We start from the raw sequence: 16,441 nt of genomic DNA on the forward strand, positions 1-16,441 counted from the left end.
TCTTCCCACACTTGCCATCCTCTCCTGCCACATCCACTGAGAACTACTGTCTTAGATCTTGAGGTTCTTAGATGTAGACTCAGAGGTCTTTGGCACCCCCCAAAAAATCTATCAAGCCTATAAGGGCAGGATTCTCTACCTGAAATCATGATTTGGTAACTTACTTTGAGATGAAAACAGGCCACAATGGGTAATTTCTTCATAGTGAGTTGTTTGGTAGATTCCTGGTAGCTATGGCAACCACTACATTTGATTTTGGCACTGCTTCCTAGATGTTCTGGCCTCGTAAACCTAAACAAATATTTTAAGAAAAGAGTGAACGACCAGCACCAGTAAATCATTTCTATTGCACCTTGAGTTTCCACTTACATCTCCAGCACAATCGTCGGCATGTTTATTCAGAAGTAGGTCCTATCAGATTAACTGGCTTACTCACAAGTAAGCATGCATAGGACTGTCAATATGGATGCTTACAGCAAATGGGCCACCGTGATCAAAGAAAGGCTAGCACTTGGTCATCCATAAAAAGAATAGGTAGCACTTTCAGCTCTTGGTTTCTCAGCAATTTTCCAAAAAGCCCTCAAATCCTGTTCCCCAATACGTAACTGGCTCTTGGCATGTGACCTGCTACTAAGATTAGTGTTTTAGAAAGTATTGGGGGAAATTATTGATATCAAAGACCTTTGTACAACCTTATGAAAAAATAAAGTTTCTTTATGGAGACATTTACCCACACTGCTAACACTCATGAAACCACAATTTTAAAACCACATGGATTCAGTTTTGGTTCAGCCTCCAATTTGGATGTTTATCACCATGTGAATACCATGAGGAAGGGAGACCAGCCATTGGTCATCCGCAAAAACTGGCTATGATGCTTCTTACATGGCTTGGTCTATTTTTTCTCCTTGCCCATTACTGCAATAACTGTGATGCAAAGTTAATGATGGGCAGGCTTGTGTTCGGTTACATGGCAAAACTATGGGATTCTATCCCAAGTCCCAGCCCTGCAAAAGAGACAAGTGTTTGAGAAGGGGTGCTCTGCAAGAAGAGATAATGCATATAAGCATGGAAAATTGTTTCAAAATTTCATCTCGAGCTTCTTTTTCATGCTCTAATCTACAAACCCAAGACAACATGCTTGCAATTTTTTCCACTTACTCACACTGCAATAAACAAGAGAACCAAACCAATCTGTTTACAAATACAGTTGCTCAAGGAGTCTGTAGTTACTAAAACACAATCTTGACAATTCCTACATGGGTGTTGATTACATCTGGGGTTTTTTCCTTTAGACTTTCCACTCAATGACCTTCTTCTTAAAACAGGCTTTGCCTTCTCACATCTATAAAGTCTCCACTACTTAATTTCCTTCATCTGGTTTCTGTGATGTTTAAAACACCCTGCGACATACATGATAAAATTACATTCACAAAGCCTTCTTCCTTATCCAGAAAGAAGCCATATGTATCTCATATGTACGCAAACTCTTTCCTAAAGAGATGCAACAATTACTGTTCTTTTAACCTAAGTATATTTTAAAATATGCTTAGTATTACCAAACTTTATCTACCTTGTCTGGAATTTACTTCTGCGGAAATTTTAATTCCCGACTTCATAACTAGGCTACTTTGGTTGTTACTTTTCCTGACTCATTCTTTAAAGAAGCACATATAATATATAATAATAATAATAATAATAATAATAATAATAATAATAATAAAAAATACCCTGCCCATCTGGCTGGGTTTCCCCAGCCACTCTGGGCAGCTTCCAAGAGAATATTAAAATACAATAGTCTATTAAACATTAAAAGCTTCCCTAAACAGGGCTGCCTTCAGATGTCTTCTAAAAGTCTGGTAGTTGTTTTTCTCTTTGACATCTGGTGGAAGGGTGTTCCACAGGGTGGGTGCCACCACCGAGAAGGCCCTTTGCCTGGTTCCCTGTAACTTGGCTTCTCGCACAAGCCTTTATAATGTCCAAACAGTAAGACACCACTCAGATGCAGTCTCAATGAAACAGTGGGGAGGGGGATTATTCTTTTGTTTTTGTTTTTATTATATATTTTGTGTTTTTTATCTTGTATTTTTATGTTGTGAACCACCCTGAGATCTATGGATGAAAGGCAGTATTCAAATTTAATAAAAAGCCTGCATCTGCAATGTATCGTTTCAGACTAGAGGGGGGGGCCTCTCACACTGAATGTTCCTCCTTCCCTTTATATGTCAAGATGACCAGGCTAGAGCCCCCTTCTATATGGATGGATTTATTTTTTTAACTCTTCTGATTTTGCAACTGTGACAAGGTGCACTTAAAGCCTGAAGCACCTTCTCTAAACTGATCACTTGTACTTCTGTTCTGAAGTAACTGTCCCAAATAATGAAATGTGTTTGCCCAACCCACCGTGGAACTTGAGAATGAGGTTAACCCATGAACCTGCAGAAAACAACTTGATGGATATAGTAAAATTACTATTTTTAGGCAACGTGCTAGTGCAGTTTTGAGGTAACAAATGATTTAGTGCTATGTGAAGGAGTATCAAAAAGCCTGAGGAAAGCATTGGACTTGCATGCTCCCCCCTCATTTCTCCTCTTCCTGCACAGCTGAGAGGACAACTTCTGATGAGCTTTCAAAGATGTTGGCTTAGTGTTCCGGGTGATTCAAGCCTCCTGGTTAATCACAAACAAGTCAGTATGATAACTTATGGTATGAACCTCTGTCTGTTTTAACCCATGATTCCTGGTTCATGGGTAACAATGAGATCTTTGAAATGGAAAGTGATCTCAGTAGTTGTCCTTCTGGCTGCGCAGCAGGAGGTGGCAGCAAGGTTTCCAAGTGCAAGCCTGGTACTTCCCTTGGACTTACTAAGGCATGTCTACATAGAGCTAGGCTGTGGTTTAATGTTATGCATGAACCAGTCTTATGGAACTTGCTTTGTCCAAAAGTTACCAGGTTTACTCAGCTGAACATTAAGAAACACATTACTTTGAAGGTAGGCAGGTATAGAATGCCAAGGTTTTTAGATTTACCCAGCTAGAACTTGGTATTCCTTGCATTCTCTAGCCCAGAGGTTTTCAACCTTTTCGAGTCCACGGTTCTCTTGACTAACTGCCTTCTTTCTGCACCCCTTCTTTCTGCACCCCTTGGGGCTCAGGAGCCCAGTTATGTCACCCCTTGCCTGCAGAGCTGGCAGCCTCTCACCCTTTTTCGAACACCCTTCTTTGTGGAGTGCTTCCTCAGCCTCCTCTCCTCTCCTGGGAGTACTCTGGGAGTACTCTGGGCAGCCACTGCTGCCATCCCTGGTCTCTGAGCTGCCCCCTCCCAATAGAGAGGTGCCTCCTCATTCTGCCCCACAGGGGCCTGGGCAAAGGGTGCCCCCAGCGTTAGTGGCCCAACGGAGACTGGCCAAAGGTGAACTTGAGGCCAGGACCTTACCTTGGGAGGCAGCAGTGGCAGCAGCAGCAGGGCTGCTGCAACAAACAGCTGTGCAAGCCTTTGAGAGGCAGAGATGTGAGTGGGCATTAGAGGAGAGAGGGAAGGAAAGAGGGACAGAGGCCAGTGTTGCCCACAGCACCCCTGACCATCATTCAAGTCACCCCAGGATGCCACGGGCCACTGGTTGAAAACCACTGCTCTAGCCAAAAGTGGCTTCATGTGAAGCCTAATGATGGTGTGGCCAGCATCACAATGCTGTTATAGAAGTATTTGGTGTGGGTGCATTTGGAATATTGTGTACAGCATTGGTCGCCCATTCTCAAAAGGATACTGTAGCACTGGAAAAGGGGGGGGGAGTAACTAACATGACTAGGAGTTTGAGAACCTCTTTCTAAGTAACGACTAAAGCATTTGGGGAGGGGGGGGTAAATTTGGGGAAAATTATTACGATAGGGGAATAATAGAATGTGTGCAATTATTTATTTAAAAAATTAAGGAAGCGCTTCTCTGTATAACAAAGTTCTGATGTCCACTTCCATAGGACGTGGTAATGACAGTGGCATAGATACCTGTTTAAAAGGGCAGGTGATCTCTTAAAAGGTATAGATATGGTTTTAAGTCATGACAACTAAATAGGATCTCACATGTTCAGATGCAGTGTACCTCTGAATAGCAGATGCCAGGGGAATACAATGGGGAAAGCTGTTGCCTTCAAGCCTGCTTTCCAGAGGCATCCCAACAGCCATTGTTGGGCATTGGATACTGGACTAGATGGAGCCTAAATCTTATCCAGAAGGCCTGTTCTTATATTCTTAGCTACTATGAAGGAGGAGAACTGAAGACCAAGTATTTCATAGAACTGACTAATCTGATGACTTGTTTTGGAATGTGCACTTGAGAATCCTGACAAGTGAGCAGGGGCCTGGAGAAGGGGAAAGTATGGATATTTGTTTGCTAACACAAGTAGTGAATAAAGCAGAAAATCACCATCATACAGCAGTGGAGCATCTCTTTGGAGTGACTTCCCTGTAGCTACAGCAGAGAACTGCTTAGTGATGTCTTGATGCGGAAAGCCTAAACAGAAGGACTTCTGCAGCATTCAACCCGAGCTATGAATAATAATATGATGTCAGGACTAAGCCAAGGAGATATATGGAAACACCTCCTCACTCTCATTACTGAAATGGAAAGCTGCGGAACACAGTGGGGAGAATTTCCTGGATAGTAACCATGCAGAACTTTAGTAAGACATGTAAGGCTCCTCTGACCCACCACCTTATTTGGAGGTCAAGAAACTCCATGCAGTATTGCCTACAAATTCATGTATGTTGCTGGACAAATTCTTTGGCAAGGACCTTTTGAATCTTCTTGAGCAATAGGTGGCTTCTCAAAAAGGGATGGAGATATAGCTGATTAACAAATTCTATAGTCTAGGCCTGGATTAATTTCTCAGCTCCATTGTTCAATGGTACAATCATCAGGATGGCTGGAATAGCGTGCCTACTCTGAAACCAGAACAAAACTTGCTTCTTGTTGGACTCTGCTCATATGCTGGTCTTCGTTACATTTACATGTACAGCGAAGCAGCTTATGTCAGGCAAGGTGAAGCAATGTTTTCTTTTTCCATAACAAAGCAATCAACGGGCAGCATCCAAAAAGGTAGGTGAAGTGATGGGTCCTGCTGGCTTTATCCTCTTCATACATTTCACAGTTCTTTATGAAAGACTTGGCAATCCTGAAGCAAGGATTAAACTAGGATGGTTCTTCCTCTTTTAACTGCTCTGGAAGCTGTCAGCTGCAACGTGGGACTGCATTGTTGAGCTAAAATCTAAAGACTGTCTTGGTAGACAGATTTTGCTGCTCCTTTCTTCAGTACATTTCTAGCTTTCCCCAATAACTGCAGTTGGTCATTACTGCTAGACTGTAAGGCTATCGGAATGACAGAAACATTGCTTGCAAGCAATATGGACTTATTTATTTTGATAGGCTTCTGGTTGTTCCAAAGAGGGCTATGGAATATGGGCCCCTATGAAAGAGTCCTATCTTTGCTCTCCCGCGATCATCTACACTTTGAGCTTCTAATTATCACATGATTGCAGAACTGGGACTACTGAAAGGCTTGTTTGCCTTAGTGATATTGATTGACTACCTTCTCTAATTTTGTTCACAGAATATTGATTTCTTTTATAAGTTGATATATACAGTGTTACCTTGGGTTACATACGCTTCAGGTTACAGACTCCGCTAACCCAGAAATAGTACTTCAGGTTAAGAACTTTGCTTTGGGATGAGAACAGAAATTGCGCTGCGGCAGGCCCCATTAGCTAAAGTAGTGCTTCAGGCTAAGAGCAATTTCAGGTTAAGAACGGACCTCCGGAACGAATTAAGTACTTAACCCGAGGTCCAACTGTATGTTGTTATAACATTATTAGCCACATGTTGCCTGTTATTGCTTAAGTTCATCCAGAATAGTGGCAGGAAACCTCTAGCCAATGGGCCTCATAGAGCTCACCAAGCCTTCCCCAGTGGCCCAACTTTCTGGTGGTGGCTGTGTCATAATGAAATCCAGAATCAAGCAGGCACAACCCATGATTCATTCCTCTGTAGTGTTGGGTAGAGAGGTATAAATTTTCTGCTCAGTCCAGAGCTGCTATGGAATGAAAATTTCCTCCTCCCTGCTCATCACATGAGGGAGGGAGGTAAATAAGGTGAAGGTAAAAAAAAAGGTAATTAACACTCTACTTCACAGCTGATCTGCATGGATCAGCTGGGGGGTGGGGTGTTGGTATGTCCATGTGCAAGCACCCACTTTGGCCACTCTCAGCACTGACAGGTGCCCCCCCAAGGGTGGGCCATGGTTGAAAGATGCCCATGGACTGAAAAAGGTTCCCTACCCCAGCTTTAAGGGCAAGATGGCAGAAATATACACCCTATATCTGGCTGACTTTGCCCCCCCCTTTTTTAGGGTTGATTCCTACCTAGGAATTGGAAAACCCACTTCCATTAAATCTTTGTAATTAGAGGTGGGAAGGGAACCCTGCATTCGCTATTTCATCACCCACCACACACACCCTGCTTTCCCTAGCTGACAGAATTAAAAATCCTGTTCCATTCATAGAAATGTGCTTTTTTGGTGGGGAGGAGGAGATTCTGTGTATTTCCTCACATAGGATCTCTGTGAGGATCAAGTTCCTTTAGCCTGGCCAATTATCAAATGTAAGGCTATATAACATAAATAAATTTCTTTTGCCATGAAAATCTTAAAACTCAGTTTTCCCCACTGTGTACAAGTATCACAATGAACTCTGTCATTTGGACCTCTGCTCTTCAATGCTGAATTAGCTGCCTGGAGACTTCTCTCGCATCTAGCTGTTCCACACTACAAGAACTGAAGAAGAGGTACAGAAGAGAAAAGGAAGGAGACAGTACTAGATTCTTTGCCCAAAGGGTACTGGGAAAACTGGCTGTTTTGCCCACCTATTCCTCCTCCCCAGCATCATAAACCCCTCCCTGTCCCTTGAGAGATTCTGTTTCTGTCCCGACAACAAGAATGTAAAGGAGTGGTTGGAAGTCTTGTGGAGAGCTGGAGCAATATTCCTATGTCAAGGTGTGCCCCTGATTCTCAGATATAGTGAAGTCCATAGTTCAACAGAATCTACATTAAAAATGTCTTGGAAGAGGAGAGATCAAGCTCTAAGACTCTTTTAGCCATCTGTATCTCTGCCGATTATTCTGAGATGAGCATATTTTGTGCCAAATGAAGCCGTATTTTCCGCAGTTTATACTTACAACAATGTGTGATAAGCAGTGCTGAAGCCTATCCATGGGGAAACTAACCAGTGGTCATCAGGTGGGACCACTTGAGTCTTGGTTACCTACCAGTTTGTCAGTTTATGCTACATGCTTAGATTTGTCCTGGTTTCTTTTTCTGCAAGTGAACCGAACTGCTCTGCAAGATGATTCAGCAGTTAATAACCGCAGCTGAGGTGCTGTTTTGCTCCTTGGCCATTTGCCCGAAAACTGCTGGTCTGCAGACAGCAGGAGGGGGAGTTAAGATTGCTCCTTGCTAAAGGCCGTCTGCCACAGTTTGTACCTTCGCAAGCAGTCTGTGAGGGTCGTGGTTCCTGACACGTGGCTCTCCCCATTCACCACACTGCCATCGCTGCCTGGGCTCAGAGGCCAAAATGGGGTAGAAGAACCTGGCAAGTCCAAACTGATGTCCCAGAATGGGTCTATCGTCGTGGAAACACCACTAGGGAGGAAGAGGAGAGACTGCAATCAAATGGATAAACTAAGCAACGGTTTGGGCAAAAATGATACATAGGAATGGTTGGCACATCCATTTTTTAAGCAATAAAGGACTTTGAATGATTCACATGACAAAAGTGAATGATAAAAAATATTAACAATCCTGTAAGTTAATGGATTCTGAAAAATTATTCCTTCTTAAAAGTATGTATCATTTGATATTGGCATACAAAAATGTGTTCACAAGACAATTAAACCATGTAAAAATTAGGAGGAGAGCTCCTTTTATGGCGCCTCTTATCTCAAAATTGAATGTGTGGAACAGCCCTTACTTTAAGGCTTTGTTTACTTGGGGGGGGGTAGGGAGAGGTAGTACTTCACCTCTAGAGGGTGCTCAGACTACAGAAAGCACCTCCATCAAAACAGCTTCTTTTATTGTCAACTTTCTTTAAATGGACCTTTAAGAACCTATTAAAGGGCATAGAATTTTGAGGAATTTACAGCAATAGCCACCCCATGCGATATACTGGAATACGATCACTTAGAACAAGTAGTCCATGGGGTTTAGTGGTACAGAATTCTGGCAGTTCCACTCTGGACCCAGGGTGATAGGGGGTGAGGAAGAAGAGATCTACTTTCTTTAAACCAGGGGAGTGTGAAGCACACATTCTTTCATAAAAGAGTGTTGGCTATGTCATTTTGTGTATTCCATGCTCATCATTTCAACGTCAAGTGAGTTATTCTGTATTTTAAAATGAAATTAATTAACTCCATCATACTTACTGGCAGACTTGACAAGTGACATCGGACTGTAGTCCACCTGTGAAAATTTGGTCTATGATGCAGTTACAGTGGTTGGGGTTGTTGGCTTTCTTCCCATTATCGTCACCTGAACAAAATAAAATAAAATGGAACAGACTTTGAAACAAATCCCTACGTAATGTATATAGGCAGGTGTGCATAAAAGGCTCCACATAACAGCAATAGCACGTATAGAAAGTTCTTAGCCTCTTTGCTATTATAGAAAGCCAAGGTGAAAGGAAATGGGTGCATGAAGAATATGGAAAGAAAGAAAAAAAACCCATCAAGTGTGAAAGTTACCTCTATATTATTGTTCCTGTTGCACTGAGTTCAATCAATGCAGAGTGGAGAGTCAGTTAATCCAAAATGTACTCTGCGAGAGCCCATAGTGGTGTGGGAGGATAATCTATTATTATTAACCAGAAGAATGGCTTGACTTGGCCTAATTCAAGCACTGATTTCAGAATAGGCCGCACTGCTGAGGTGGTTAGTGAAAATGACTACTTAACCCCACTTAAGAGGACCAGTGAGCGACAAATGTACTTCTAGAAACAACAAGCATTTCCTGGCAAAATGGTTATTTCCACTTAAGAAAACCACACATGCAATCATATATGCACTACCTAAGTGAAATTGCCAAAGTACGGTTAAGCAAGAAAAGAAGGCATCAGCAGCTTTAAACATAGTATAAATTCTGTAGAATAATCTGGTTACCCTACCGTGTTCAATAAGCTAAAGGCAAGTTCTAAGGCTAAGTTTCTTATTTCATGTTCTAGCCAAGTGGAATTCTCTCAACCACAGATAAGAGCAAAGTATCATCTAATCACTGTTAAAGCCAGGAGGGGTAAGGGATATGTTTAAACTGACTTAAACTGCAGGTAAGCCTAGTCAGGTGCAATGCTTGACCAAGAGATGAACTTTGTTAACAACCCTAGATCATCAGGGAACCCATCTAGCCATAACTATTACCTGTGACACAGCATCTACAAACTGGCACTAAGGTAGGTGGGGGAAATCTGCTTTATTGGAGGGAAGAAAAAAGAAAATCCCACGACCCACTTCCAATCTCTTATACAGTTTGAAAAAGCATATCTCCTCTGGCTGCAAGTGGGTTGCAATATATTAAACGAGAAATAACCAGTTGAAAGCACTAAGCAGGTAAACAGGTTTTAAAAAATAGACTTAGCTTCAAATTCTATCAGAGTAACCCACTGCCACCAAAGTCAACCACAGTGAATACTCCATTAGGCAACATTAAAAATGCATCTACTAAGACATAATAGCAGGATGACAAAATCAAGTTTTGTAAGAAGGTATTTTTGCATTGTGCTGATTTGGGATGGATAGAGCTAAACTCTCTGCTTGAAAATGGGCTATATTTTGCTTTTAACCTTTTAAAAAAAGTATTGTTACCTGCTCCCATATCATTGGAACTGGGGAAGGTAGAAATCCCACCGATTTGTAAGAAGGGCCAAGACCAGCTTGGAATACATTATTTTTAGTGGTGAATTACTAAATTTGCACAGCATTTAACAAGTGAACTATTTTACTATGGAACAACTGTCAATCAAAAGGGATTTAACTTTCAGCCAGAAGACACAGTCCGCTGAATTCTTATTAACACACAATAGGTTCTCTGTTCATTTTTAAAAAGAAGTCATGCAAAGTTGCATTGCTGACTCAGTTGTGGAGTGGGATAGAAAGAAAAAAGCTGCACAGTATCACCTTGCTGCTTTGATTTCTCTTGTTTTGTAATGATTTTATATAATTTTAAAATTTAATTATTGCTTCTATTAATTATCTAAGAGGATCACTTTGATTCTGCTTCAGTGCAAAGAAACAAGATTTAATCCTTGCATCTGAAAAGCATTTCCTTCTCTTTAGGATTTCTGGTCCTCAGACAGAAGCCAACAAATGGCCTCTTCACATTTTCACTGTCCATCAGGCAACATCCCTGCTGGATATGCTTAATAGACAGCCATTTCTGCCCAAAGGAGGATAAGATTGCTCCCTTTTCAATTACCCAAGTCAATTAGGTTCAGCGAGGAGGGGGTCTCAAAAGACTATTTTATAAGCTTGTTCACAGCAACACAGAAAGGTATTACCCACTCACTGGGCTTCCCATGGCATCTGGCAAGAACAGGGGGGGGGGGGATGAAATTACCACCTACTTGCACCTGTCAATATGTAAAGCAGCAGCAACAGCAAAAAGGTGTATTATTCAACTGAAAGAAAATTATCACTTAAAGGAAAATGCTGCTCCATATGCCCCAATGCAGGTGTCAGCAACCTTTTTCAGCCGTGGGTTGGCCCACCGTCCCTCAGACCATGAGGTGGGCCGGACTATATTTTAGAAAAAATAATAATGAACGAATTCCTATGCCCCACAAATAACCCAGAGATGCATTTTAAATAAAAGCACACATTCTACTCATGCAAAAACACCAGGCAGGCCCCACAAATAACCCAGAGATGCATGTTAAATAAAAGGACACATTCTACTCAAGTAAAAACACGCTGATTCCCGGACCATCCGCGGGCCGGATTGAGAAGGCGATTGGGCTGCATCTGGCCCACGGGCCCTAGGTTGCCTACCCCTGCCCTAATATATCTGCAAAGGTAAAAACTGAAGAGGTTCGACTATGTGAGGTAGACCGGTTTTAAAAGCTCTATGTGTCCCACATGATGTGGCCAGATGGATCCAACTGAAAATTGTATTATTACATCTGTAATTAAAGTGTAAAAAGGGAAATGCTTCTCATATACTAGATGGAGAAGGAAACCTGGTTAGTGCTGAAATTGCTCTCCTTTGAGAAGAGGCCATAATGGGGAAAACTGCCAGGAAAAAGCCTTACCTTTGCAGTGTCGATGTAGCACATCTAACGCAGCAATGAGGAACTCGTGTGCATCCTGTTGCTCGTACCCTGCTAAATGCCGTGCATGCGTCCATACCAGGTGCAATAACCTATATGGAATGTGAGGAGATCGGTGCCCAGAGTAGAACTGCTCAGAAAAAGAATATAAGAAACGGTCAAATATTTTTCATTGGGATGGTTTGAATGCAATAATAAACCATTGTTTAGTGGTATGAGAATGTGCCTAGCCTCTGTCCAAGCCTTTTTGCAGCTGAAAAGGTAAGTTCAGAAGCTTTCACTTCCATCTTTGATTAACTATTGTGTTCAACGGTAAGCGAGTTCAGAATTTCAACCTCTGTGTCCGTATCTAACCCACCATCCCAAGCAATTTACCACCATATCAGAAATGTTTTAGGTTACCTAAACCATTTCTGATCTAGTATCTTGGAATATTTCATCCCTGTAACAAATACAATCTTGGGTTTCTTTATCACATGGATATGCAATGTCAAGTCAGAGCCTTTACTCTGGTACAGAGTACTTTTATCTGGTACAGAATTCATGGCTACCCTAGAACTTGGACTTTGAGTCCAGTTCATCTCCTAGTCTTGTCCTCAGCAGCCAACACGATTCAGGGTGTGCTAGGCTGTGGTTGCAGAGCAAAAAATAAATGAAATACTCTACTATGGACCAGGAATACTTGAGTTTGTGCAGTAATATTGAACAGGCCTGTGCAATCCACACAGACAAGATCTGGCAGATTGAGCAGACAAGACCAATAGTGGGTCTAATGGTCAAGAAGGTCTTAAACCTTCTGCTGATCTTAAACATCTGCTGTCTTGTGGGGTATCTTTGGGAGAAGAAAAGACTAAGGAGTAAACCCTACACAAACCCAGAGTAGAGTTCCTATGACAGTTGGATGGTGCTGTGGATGCCTCCTTCTGGCAACTCCTGGCCCTCCATACACACCGCCCAGGCTTTGCGCACTGGGGAGGTCACTTCACTGCTGCTAACACAACAGTTTTACTTCACCCCCGGAGGTACACTCCATTATCTTTTGAGACAGATGGATGCCAACAACAGTGCGACTCTAAGGGCAAGGTTGAAGGAAGTACCCAATCAAATAAGCAATGAAGAGTTCTGCAAGAGAGTTCTATCTTCATGGGAAAAGGCAGCTGGCAAGGCATTTCTCTCCCCCCCCCAAAAAACTGCAGACATCACTCCAATTGGTGGGTGGGGTGATATCCGCTGATGGTTTGGGGGTGTGGGGTTCAAATCTATGTCGACTGTGCGCACCAATGCCCCATGACAGAATGCTGTGCACAGCCAATGCAGGAGCGTCAAACCACCCCCATCTCAATCATCAGCTGATGAGTTGGGGTTAAACCCTGCTCAGTTTGGTTGTACAGGTCAGTTTTTTGATCAGGAAGGGTCTTGCACAGTAACACTGCTAAAATGGAGCAAAACCCCTTCATTTTTAGCAGGGGTTTCAATGTAAACATCTACAAAGATGATGAAAGGGCTTGCACTGAATCCCCAGGTAAAATGAAGTTGTTGCCTTTTTAAACAACAACAACTCTGCTTTAGATGCGCCATGCTGCCTTCGGACTTTGACAGTGTCAAATCACCTGGCATCACATCAGGTGACTGACATGTGGGCAATCCTGCCCACCTATCAAATTTAGCCTGCAGGGCCAATCCTGATAAGGGTCTGGCCCATGCAGGCAAAAAGGTTCCCCATCCATTTTACAGCCTTCAAGCCATAAAATTAATACATCTGCAACTGACACACAGCATGTACACCTTTCTACATTATTCAAGTTTTCTTGTGGTGAATGTGGTTCTATTCATTACCGGGACTGTAAATTATGTTCTTATTGTTGTGCACTGCCCTGGGATCTTTGGATAAAGGGTAACATATAAATTGAATTACTACTACTAGTACTACTAATAATAATACTAATAATAATAATAGCAGGCAGTAGACATCTTGCTCAGCCATCTTTGGAGAGGGATAGATGGGGAAGTAACAGCTTGTTGTATATAACCTTATATGCAATTCAATTAAGAAGGAAAGTTTGTTTTCTTGCACAGCTACCCGTATTTTTGGCATGAAACTACACTGCAGCAATGCAACAATGCACAAGCACTTTTTTTCATAAGAGGATCAATAGGCAACTCTGAGATGCCAACGAGAATGTCACCAAGGGACTAGAGCCCGGGTGTGGTAACTGAAATCTGCTGACACTGCTGCTGTGACAACATAATTCAGGGAACTGCAGCAATAAAATTTGTCACTTCTTACAATTAGCCTTGGCACTATCCGGTCACTCTACCCAGTAGCACTTTCCATAATTACTTCACTGCAGCTACCCTTTTTATATTATTTAGTGCTTCATTAGGATGAAAAGGAATCTTAAGAAGCAGCCCATGCTATCCACTGGCTATTACCACGCAGAGGATGAAAATGTACCTAACCTGTATATGAGCACAAGCCATGCTGTAGGTGCAGCAATAGTGCCTCTACATTCGTTTAGCCCCCCCCCCCCCCGGACTTCAGCTTGGATGTGGTTCTTCATGTACAATATTTTCAATGAATAACAGTAAGCAGACAAAGAGGCAAAAATAGATTCTACCCTTTGATGTGGAAAAGCAGTTCAATACTAGAAAAGAGAGCCAAATGAAAGGTGAAAAGAGAGTGGGGATGGGTGCCAAAGAGCTGTTAACACACACACATACAGCACACCAAGATTTTTATCCCAAGGTAATCAAACAATAACCTGGTAAGCTTGTGTGTAGCAAGAGCCCAACACTGTCTCACCATATAAACTACAGAGTACAGCGTGCCCAGCAGGATTAAGACCTTGGAAGATCCTATACTCCAATCTTAGGCTTAATTTCTCAAAGCTTCCTTTTAGGAATCACTGTTTGAATCTATCATCTTTATCCAGTCTCCATTTTCAGAATGGCAGCTGCCTAAAGAGGACATTTATCTCTCTTGTGTGTTGCTTGTCAGCATGGCTGCAGCATCAACTACAATGGAGGGCTGTGGAAATGCCCTGCGCTTAGGAGAGTGGGTTTCACCTTCTCACCTTGGCCATGGTTTAGGGATATATCGGACTAAGAAACATGGTGAAGCAGGGAGCCTGATCAACCTTAACTGTGGTTAACACCAGTGCCAATTACCGTATTTTTTGCTCTATAAGACTCACTTTTTCCCTTCTAAAAAGTAAGGGGAAATGTGTGTGCTTCTTATGGAGCAAATGCAGGCTGCGCAGCTATCCCAGAAGACAGAACAGCAAGAGGGATTGCTGCTTTCACTGTGCAGCGATCCCTCTTGCTGTTCTGGCTTCTGAGATTCAGAATTTTTTTCCTCTTGTTTTCCTCCTCCAAAAACTAGATGTGTCTTTTGGTCTGGTGCGTCTTATAGAGCGAAAAATACGGTAATTCTTTTAATTACGGGTAAGAATGTCCTACAATCTTGCCCAGTACCCCCAAAGTGTCTTGGCATAACCACACAAATATGGATGGAAAATAAGCCAAAAAGTCTTCCACACTGCCATCAAATGCTTGTATTTATTCTAGTTCCTCATACATCTTTATTTCAGAGATGAACTGTCAAAAAAAAGAACATTTCGAACTAACTAAAGCTCCCTTGCGAACAAGCCACTAAATTAATTTATTTGGTGATAAGAGGCTGCAGGAAAAGGGCACTACATGATTCCTGTTTCATTTGATTTGATGAACAAATTCTACATTATTATTATTTGTTTAGGCTGCCCTGTGTTACAGATAGCCTTCTTTAAAAGTTTCTGAATGAGGCCTTGTTCGGTCACAGAAACCCATGCGTGTACCTGCACGCTGAGGCCACAAAGAGCAGCCACGGTTAAGCAGTATGTCTGAATATGAGAGACATGGTTAAGGATGGGCTGCAATCTGAGGTGCAAAAAGTTCATTTCTAACTGTACACCAAGATGTCCTATGAAAAGAAACACATTTCCAGAACTGCATTCTTGTATTAGAAGACTGAATCACCCATCATCTACACACATGCACACTCATAAATATATTCATATTTCTTTCCTATGGCAAGAAGCTAATGAAACAATACTTAGATGTTCTAAGTATTCATGGCAATGGAAACCCTATTCAGTTTTTATGCAATTCTAACCATATTAACACTCTACCACAATAGACAGACAACAGAACAGAACAGCTCCATTTGGCATTCACTCCCTTGATTGTCACCTGGCAGCAGCCATTCTATCAGGCTGCAGGCACAGCAAGAGATGAGAAGAAGGTTTACCTCATAGGCTCTGCTGAGAGACCAGCTATATTTGGCTCTTCAGCTCCCTGAAAAGCTTTCATTCCACCTCATCATTTGTAAGAACTACTCTTTAAGAACTATTGCCTTGCCTAAGATTTCTTTTTTCCTTTTCCCTCCTCATCCCCTTTTCTTTTTATGTCATGTCTTTTAGATTGCCAGCCTGCAGGCAAGGACTATTTTGCTTTTGTTAACTGTGTGTAAGCTGCTCTGGAAGTCTTTTCAGCTGAAGAGAGAAGTAGAAATGTTTAAAATAAATAATGGTAAAATATGGCTTAGCGTGATTTCTGAACTGACAAACTCTGCTTTGTGATCAGCTAGTAAAACAAATTACAAATCATGTTTTCAAATGAGTTTTTGAATTAAGATTTGTGCTATTTTGTTTTCCACGTGGGTGCTATTTCTTTTTCTTCCTTTTTGCACCTTATCTTACTCTGTGCACTTGTAATTATGTACTTTTTATCTTTCAATAAAGTATATATTTTAAAAAGAATTGCGATTTGTGCTAACCAGTTTGTTAAATGAGTAGACAAACTATAGCAATGGCCACTGACTGCACTGCCTCAAGAGGTTCCCGCACATAGAGAGGAGAGTGAACTTACAAAGCGAAGTGTGGAGGGGACAAAAAAGGAAGCTCTAAACCTCAGTTTGCCTGTTATACATTACAAAGCTTAAACCACAGTTTAGGTTCTCAACTATAACTAAAGCAACCCGCAGTTTGTCTCAGAACCTAATCTGAACCCAAAATTTAAAAAGTAATGTTCCCGTGTGTTACAAA

General features: G+C 41.9%; 1 protein-coding gene across 3 annotated transcripts in view; it reads right to left on the reverse strand.

The window, feature by feature from the left end:
* The window catches only part of USP22 (ubiquitin specific peptidase 22), a 104,854-nt gene that overhangs the window by 10,491 nt on the left and 77,922 nt on the right, over positions 1–16,441 (reverse strand). For all 3 annotated transcript variants that reach the window (XM_083585748.1, XM_083585749.1, XM_083585750.1), the window contains 4 exons: positions 11,340–11,487; positions 8,467–8,572; positions 7,529–7,687; positions 165–291 (listed from right to left, as the gene is read on the reverse strand). In XM_083585748.1, coding sequence (XP_083441874.1) covers positions 165–291; positions 7,529–7,687; positions 8,467–8,572; positions 11,340–11,487 — 540 coding nt within the window. The remainder of the gene's footprint in view (positions 1–164; positions 292–7,528; positions 7,688–8,466; positions 8,573–11,339; positions 11,488–16,441) is intronic.

The sequence above is a fragment of the Podarcis filfolensis genome (genome assembly GCF_964270895.1).
Source record: "Podarcis filfolensis genome assembly, chromosome: 14".
Classification (NCBI taxonomy): Eukaryota; Metazoa; Chordata; class Lepidosauria; order Squamata; family Lacertidae; genus Podarcis; species Podarcis filfolensis.